Source organism: Pagrus major, chromosome 12 (genome assembly GCF_040436345.1).
Source record: "Pagrus major chromosome 12, Pma_NU_1.0".
Classification (NCBI taxonomy): Eukaryota; Metazoa; Chordata; class Actinopteri; order Spariformes; family Sparidae; genus Pagrus; species Pagrus major.
The window spans coordinates 10,593,012-10,601,242 of record NC_133226.1 but is presented as its reverse complement, the minus strand read 5'-3'; the positions used below and the strand labels follow the sequence as shown (position 1 = coordinate 10,601,242).

At 42.6% G+C, this 8,231-nt stretch overlaps 1 protein-coding gene across 1 annotated transcript; it reads left to right on the top strand.

The window, feature by feature from the left end:
• The first annotated feature begins 384 nt into the window (after nt 1-384).
• Nucleotides 385-8,013, top strand: skor2 (SKI family transcriptional corepressor 2). Its single transcript, XM_073478524.1, has 7 exons — nt 385-2,367; nt 3,026-3,089; nt 3,770-3,847; nt 6,167-6,232; nt 6,355-6,453; nt 6,713-6,780; nt 7,957-8,013. Exons 1-7 carry the CDS (start codon nt 385-387, stop codon nt 8,011-8,013), a joined length of 2,415 nt encoding a protein of 804 aa, XP_073334625.1.
• Nucleotides 8,014-8,231: the final 218 nt, after the last annotated feature.

Genomic DNA, 8,231 nt, shown 5'->3' with positions numbered 1-8,231 from the left:
TTTTTATACAGTGATGTTGTATATCCAAATTTAGTACATTTAAAAAATAAAGTTTATTTAATTTATTTCGGTGCTTGTCTATAGATTGGAAATCACACATTTAATTAAAAATGCATGTAGTTTAAGATATTACCTTTTTTCCTTTCTTAAAAACAATTTCAGCACATTATCAAAGTATTCACGGCCTCACTATGTGGTAGGATCAGTGTATATAATATGAATTAGATAGATAATAAATCTTAATTACTGTTTTATACTGTGTGTAATACAGAGAGTTTATAAACTTTAACAAGAAGTATTTTTTTAGGATTAAAAAATTAAACATGGACCTTTTCTCTTCCCTTCTTCTCATGCAGGTCTTTCTACAAACACTTTTCCTCCATTATGGACAAGACCCATCTTTCAAGCTCTAATGATATTATAATGACGAGCTCATCAGGCCCCTATCAGCAGGAACCCCTGACTCCACCTAGACCTGCCCATCACCACTCCTCATCCTCTTCACTATCCTCCCCCTCTCCGTCCTCCTCACCCCTCAAGCCCAACCAGGTCGGCCAGGTCATCCTGTACGGTGTTCCCATTGTGTCGCTGGTCATTGATCACAATGAGAGACTCTGCCTGGCACAGATTTCCAACACACTCCTCAAGAACTACAGTTATAATGAAATTCATAATCGTCGGGTGGCGTTGGGCATCACGTGTGTCCAGTGCACTCCGGTTCAGTTGGAGATTCTTCGGCGGGCCGGTGCCATGCCCATCTCTTCACGCCGCTGTGGCATGATCACCAAGCGTGAAGCGGAGCGCCTCTGCAAGTCCTTCCTGGGAGAGAACGCACCGCCCAAACTCCCCGACAACTTTGCCTTCGATGTGACACATGAGTGCGCCTGGGGTTGCCGTGGTAACTTCATCCCAGCACGCTACAACAGCTCCAGGGCCAAATGCATCAAGTGCTCCTTCTGCAACATGTACTTCTCCCCAAATAAGTTCATTTTCCATTCCCATCGCACGCCAGACGCCAAGTACACCCAGCCCGACGCTGCCAACTTCAACTCCTGGCGACGACACCTCAAACTAAGCGAAAAAATCCCAGCTGATGAGTTAGTTTATGCGTGGGAAGACGTCAAAGCTATGTTCAATGGAGGCAGCCGGAAGAGAGCGCTGCCCTCTTCATCCCACTGTTCCTCCATGGGCTCTATGAAGACTCTCCAAGGATCAGTGGTGCCTCACATGATGGGACCTGACCTGGGTGGTCAGAAAAGAGCCCGCTATGAAGATGAGGATGATCTGGATGGAGGCAGCCTGTCTCCCCGTAAGACACCTCGTAGTTACCCTGTCATACCTGTGCCAAGCAAAGGCTTTGGCATGCTGCAGAAGTTCCCTCCCACTTCACTTTTCCCCTCTCCTTACCCATTCCCAGCATTCGGCCTCTGCCAGCAGAAAAAAGACGACAGTGATGTTTCAGGTGCGCAGAAAGGAGCAGGGTTGTCGGGTCTTTTGTGGCCTGGGCGCAAAGACACTTTTTATCCTCCTTTCTGCATGTTTTGGCCACCAAGAGCAGCAGGAGGAATCCCTGTCCCCACCTACCTCCAGCCTCAGCCCAGCGCTCTCTCCTCCTTGGCAGACAACCCCTCTCTCAGGCAGGCCTTTTTAGATCTCTCAGACCCCAGCGAGCCCGGAGCTGTAGCTGGCAATGGAAACAGTGTCAGCACAACCATGGCCCCTGGCAACGGAACAACCGCACCTCGATCTGGGCTGTTTGACCCAGAGTGCACAACAGTAACCCCTGACCTTCGCCCTGTGACGTCTGAAGGCTGGCTCAAACTCCTGGACACCCCAAATCTCCAAACCAGAAAGCCAAGCTACGGTTCGGCCTTCCGCCCTGTGATCAAGGATGCTGAGAGCATCGCCAAGCTCCACAGCAACAGTGGAGGAGTCACTGGGGCAATAGATGAGGACTTTGGGGTCGTGGTGGCCAGGTCGGACCGCCACCAGCGGCTATCGCCCAGCAGCAGCTGCAGTTACGGAAGCGAAAGTGGAGGCGACGGAGAGGTAGAGGGAGTGGAGAGTGAGGAGGAGGGGGAGGTGGATGTGGAGTCGTCGAAGCAGGAGGACGAGGAGGAGGAGGTGAACTTTACAAACAGGCCGTCACAGACTCAAACCAACCTGTACCTCTCTGCACTGAGCGACAATCCTGGAGAGGAGAGGGGGAAGGAGAGAGGGAGTGGCGCGGTGTATCCCAGCACCTCCCCTCCCTCCTCCTCGGACCTCATCCAGCAGGAGTCCCCCAGCCTGCCTGCCTCCCCTACTGCCAGCCTGCCTCTCTCCAGCTCCACCCCACCTCACCGAGAGGACCCAGCTTACAAAAACGTAAATATCCCCCCAGGCCACTTTAGCTAATTATTATTTAAATGGTGCTGCAGTCGGGCAGTGATGTGATCTGCATAAGCAGATTGATAGGCTGGTTTCTCCCTGTAGAAATTGAAACAGTCACCCCACTCTGATCCCGCCTAATAGGCCCAGGTGTGGATTGTTTAATGGCCGCGGTGTGTTTGTTCTCCCTCTGTCACCCCAGCCTGTTAGGGCAACTCTAATCTTTAACCTGTCGACTCCCACATTAACCAGGCCTCCGAGAGGGAGACGGAGGAGGGAGGTAGAGTTATGAGGAGCATTTTTAAACCAGCACAAGTGAACTCATCCACAGATTAACATACTAGAAATACATCTCAAGGGAAAAATGGTTTTACCTTATACTACAAATTAGGTCATAGCAAAGTAATGTTACTATTACTATTATAAGTAATAACTCATTTTTTTCGCAAAGAAAGGTTAAAAAGAAAAACATTAATTTAAAAAAATATAGCGCTTGAAATAAATTCGGAAAACCATGTTGATATAACAAAATAAACATCACATCAAAAAATCAAAATCAAGCGACCCGTACTTTATGTTCCAATCTGTTTAATTTATCTACTGTATACAATTCATTACAGCCGAGAGATTCTAACCGATCGTATGTTGTTTCCAGGTTCACAAAAATAGAGACGAAGGACTACCTGCGTACGCAACCAAAGACAACTCCAGCATTTCTGGTAAGCACAGACTTAATTTTTTTATCTTTTAAGAATGGTAAAAAAAAAATCAAATTTCAAAATTCTAAATTCTAAACTGTTAATTACTGTTATCTTAAAAGTTTACACATTATGTACTATTCAGTATTTGCAAAACCAAAATACAGTTTCTTTTTCTCTAATATATAATGTACAAAAATCACTTTACTTTTTGCTCTACTGTTTGCATCAGTTGATTGACCCTACATCTTTCAACCTGCAGTCGTTTTACTACGTCTCAGTCTCATCAAATGTTTGAAAAAGATTTTTTACACGCTTTCATCAAATAGCATTACACGAGCTATTTCAGCAAACTGTTACACACTATCTGTTTCATCAGACGTCCAAGCCAGTTGTATTATAGCATCTTTGTTTCATTTAGTGTCTGAGTGAGTGGTTTTATAGTGTCGCCGTGTCCCTGTGAGGCTCATATTCCTGTGACGTTTCATTTGCTCCTCTCATCTCCCACTCTGACCCTTTCGCTGAAGAAAATGTCTTGTGTGTGTTTTGTGGCGGTGTCGCTCACAAACAGACACATAGGCACAGAGGACACACACCCTGCGCACACTTAATTATCTCCATGTGTCCGGATAACCAGCTCAACCAATGGGCCTTACTGAAACTCTCTTCCTGTCTTGCCTCTCTGTCTCATTTTCTCTCAGATGAAAACAAAGAGCAGAATAGTTTCTTTGTACCGGAGAGTGAGACCTCAGCGCCCGACTACTGGAGGGAAAGCTCAGGTACAAACACTCGATATGGTTTTGTGATTGTAGAGCAGCTGCAGACGGCAAACTACAACTTAATAGATGAAGATAAGACAGCAACATTTTAAAATGGCAAATTTTAAATAGATATTCCCAGAAGTCTTACTATTAGAATGGCAGGGTTAATTTAATTTCTGCATTCGGTTTTACTGGAATGTAATTTGAATCTCACATTACTGGGGACATCTGAGGTCTGTATGAGACATCAGCTTGAATCATGATCAGGAAACAAAATGAAAACACTATTGCAAAGGCAGCTTTTGACTGTAAGCGGCATCTCTAAAAACTAATATACAGAGCAGCAATGTAGTTTATTTGCAGCCAGACATTAAAAAGAATTGTCAATATTGAGAGGCAGATAAAAAAATAACACATTATTTTATAAAATTTGTAGTATGTAATGGCTTCATAAGCTACAGTTGGAGTTGTCTGTTGTAATTCAGCACACGCGGTGTGGATGAAAATACACCATGTAGAAATGGCTGCACATAAAACAAACAATGCCAATTACAAGACTTTCATTTGGAAAATAATTTAACTTTACACATAAATTACAATGTCCTCTCATTACACAAATGAGACTCTTCAGCTTCAGCTTTATCCACCTCCATCTCCTCCTCCTCTCAGACAGTGAGTTCAGGGATTCATATAAATACAAGGAGAGATGGAACAGCAGTGGAAAGCTGCTTCTGCCGGCGCTCTGCCACGGCTGCTCTCTTTAGCGGCACTGTCACCAGGGCTGTTACTCTTAGGGGGGCCGTTATAGTTCAACAAGAAAACATCAGCTCAGAGATAAGCAGCCGCGCTAGCAATCTCCATCCTAGACCCATATCGCCGACGACATAATTGCCTTTTTTTCCCTTCCTCAGCGCAAAAAACCCCTTCCCCGTTTGAAAAAGATCACAGCTTATTGCCTTTTTATATCTGTCAGGAAGACATTAAAAGTGCTTTATGACATCTGTGCCAACATTTATATCTACCCCCCCACTCCCTCAACCCCTACACACACACACCGTAATGATCCCAGCGCATAATGTATAATGTATTTCAAAAAATTACACGAAACAAATTAAATGAGACCACCTTTCCCCTGATTGCCAAACGTCTCCCTGGGCGGTGGGAAGCTCTACGTGATTAGAAGGCCTGATTCCTCCGAGTCCCACCACCCCCCCTCCACTGTCTTTAAACTCTCCCTCTGTTTCTAGGGAGAAAAAATAATCTAATTTTCCATTTATGTAATGCAAACCGCCTTGGCTTTGACTATTCACGGTTAATTGACTGTCAAACGAGGTTGTTATCCTCGGGCACTGTCTGCAAATTTGCTTGTCAAATGAGACAGAGAGAGGAGAGGAAAGGAGAGAGAGGAGAGAAGAGAGGAGAGCTCTCTCTGCTCTAAATGAGAGAGAGAGAGAAGCGTAGGGAGGCTCAAGGAGCCGGGATGTGAAATGACTGGAGGAGAATATACATATCGAGTCTGCTGGATCGCTTCATTTAAGGCGCACAATGCCTCATTGTCACAATTCAGACGTGAGCGCACACAACACAGTCATACGAACACAGAACAATATAGAAACTTTCACGGTGGTAAACTTGAAAACAGCATGTGATGAAGATGTTTGTTAAAAAGAGGAAGATGGTGAAGTTTTAAAGCAACAAGTACGGTAGATTCCAGGAGTCTCCAACAGTAAAATTGATTTAAAAAGTACACAGACAAACATCACAAGAAATGATGCGTAACTTTGATAACACTGATTTCCATGAATTTACAGTTCTTCCATCCTCATGCAGACACTGATCATGGTAAAAAAAATAACATTGCAATTTAATTGTTTAACTTGGAAGCTTGTCATTTTGAGGAAAATTGGTGGAACGGCCATTTAAACTTATACTTTTCAGCACCAATCTTCAGTGTTAAGAGCTGCAGATTCAATTTACTTTAATTTACCGGACACAAGTGTCTTTCTTATGTTTCCTTACCAGGAAGCAATATTATCTGACAAGAGAAGACTGAACATGTCAGGGAGCGAGGGTAAATGTCTCCATCCACAGTGCCGTCAAAGTGTTACCACACACTTACTCTGACATCTAGAGGCCAAAGAGTGAATTACAGTGCTCCACTGAAGACTGGCAGGGTTGTTAGAGAGAGAGAGGATGAGACTAATAAGAAATCATGCGTTGCATATGAAGTACACTGTCTGATGTAGTGTTAGAATAGAGTGTAACAACAATTACTCCATGCGCCTGATATGTTGTAATGTTTTTATCTAAACGTGGCCTATCTCTCTATGTTGTCAGGTGATCAAAGCCACGGTGCTACTTCTCCTGTGCCGCTAAAGAAGGATGTTGAGAACATGGAGAAAGGTAAAGACTGTTCATTTGATTCGCACTCACAATTCCCACTCCTGTACCATCGAAAGTAAGATATCTTTACAGTATATTTATTTCTAACAATCCTTTTTGCATCTGTCTTCCTTCTCTTGCAGAGGAGCTCCAGAAGGTTCTCCTGGAGCAGATCGACTTCAGGAGGAGACTGGAGCAAGAGTTCCATGCTCTGAAGGGCACCTCACCATTTCCTGTCTTCCGTAAGTCATTTTTTTTCACTCACTTCGCTTTCCTTTTTCACACTCTGAAGGGCAACTTCTCCTTCTCTGTCTTTTTCAAGTTATTTTCTGTTCTCTCCTCTGTACCTGTCTCCCTCAGCCGTCTCCCTCTTCTACCTCTTCCTCCTGTTTTTATGAGTCTCATTCATCCTCCATCAGCTGTCTTTTATCACTGTGCTCAATCAGTTACTCAAATGATAATACAGCTCAGACTAATCATAGATTTTTGTGCTAATTTCAGACAATTTTCAAGACCAGATGAAACGAGAGCTCGCCTACAGAGAAGAGATGGTCCAACAGTTACAGATGGTAAGACTACTAATGACACAATCAGTGCTGAATGCTGATGGAAAATAAATATAATTTCTATGCCTTTAAATGACAAATAAAACATCCTTTTATAGATACATGAATTTAAAAAACCTCAGTGCTTGCTTTGTGAAGCAGTCTTGGTAATGATTTTGAGAATGAACATAATTAAGACCAATTATGAAGCACTTTTCAATAAAATATAGATACACAGTTTGAACAGAAAAGAAAGAAATCAAAATCACATGAGGAAATGTGACTATAATAGCTCAATTATCCCTACAACTACAGTAGACTGTAGACATCCATGTCTTCAAACTAAAACAGAAATTAAATGAAGAATAAATAAAGCCCTCAATTGGATTCAATTGGACTCAATCTTCTGCTGTTGCTTATTTGTCCATCAAAAGACAGAGCCAATCGTTTAGTTTGTCTTTCATGGGTGAGCAGTTCCTCTGCAGTCGTCTGAGTGTTTCCGTCCACATCAATCACCCGAGCAGCTGGCAGACATGCTGACAGACGGTGTTTGTCTTTGCTTTCTGACACAAGCAACAACTGTACACGCTCGCATGCACATGGTCGCAAACCACATCCACCAAAACACACGCAAGCGCATGCTGCATTCATGTTACCGCAGAGACAGGCGACTGAACGGGCATTCGAGCTAATTTACGAGCATGTGCGTGCACGCTCAAGTGCATGTGCACGCATAAATCGTTCAAAATTGACAAATGCGTCTAGAAGCAGCAGATGGATCTGTCTGAGAGTAATGACACATTCATTTCACACAGACATTCAAATGAACTCCAACAAATTTTTAGATTTATGTCCCTGCAACATGTTTTGGAATTTGATTGAACATCACACCTAAACTTTGTACGTTTATGACTTTTTCATTTCCCTTTTTTAAGGAGAACTTTATTGGAATCTTATTATTATCGTTTCTTTTTGCCAAGTATTTGAGAATAAATAATGTTAATATGTTAAAGTTTGACATTTGATCAACTACAAGGATTATCACATTTCAATTTCATTATGATTTCATTATCAACACTTACCAGGCCGTATCAGTGTAGCATATAAGAAGAAAACAACTTAAGTATGTATATACTTATGTTAAAATTTTGTGTGTTTAGGATTAATTTAATGTTTGAATCAAACTTATGTTTCTTTCAGATTCCCTACGCAAACATCATCAGAAAAGAAAAGATCAGCTCCCATCTCAACAAGTAGCTAAAAGGTGAGTGTTTTTGAGTGAATTTAATGGAAACATGTCAACATAGGTAGCTGTCACACGAGGATATTAACATTTGATTATTTATAACACAAAACAGCTTTTTTTAAAGCTTTTTCTGGGAGCACATTAGCCTTAATTTGATAAATGACAGCCAGACCAACACTCACTATCTGCAAATTAAACTGGTATCTTTCACTTAGGGTGGTGATTTAAT

Bases quoted from the DNA above. Each gene is read 5' to 3' on its own strand.
- skor2 (XM_073478524.1), top strand. From the start codon at position 385: ATGGACAAGACCCATCTTTCAAGCTCTAATGATATTATAATGACGAGC. The intron at 2,368-3,025 runs GTAAATATCCCC...TGTTGTTTCCAG, and splicing joins AGGACCCAGCTTACAAAAAC to GTTCACAAAAATAGAGACGA. The intron at 6,781-7,956 runs GTAAGACTACTA...TGTTTCTTTCAG, and splicing joins TGGTCCAACAGTTACAGATG to ATTCCCTACGCAAACATCAT.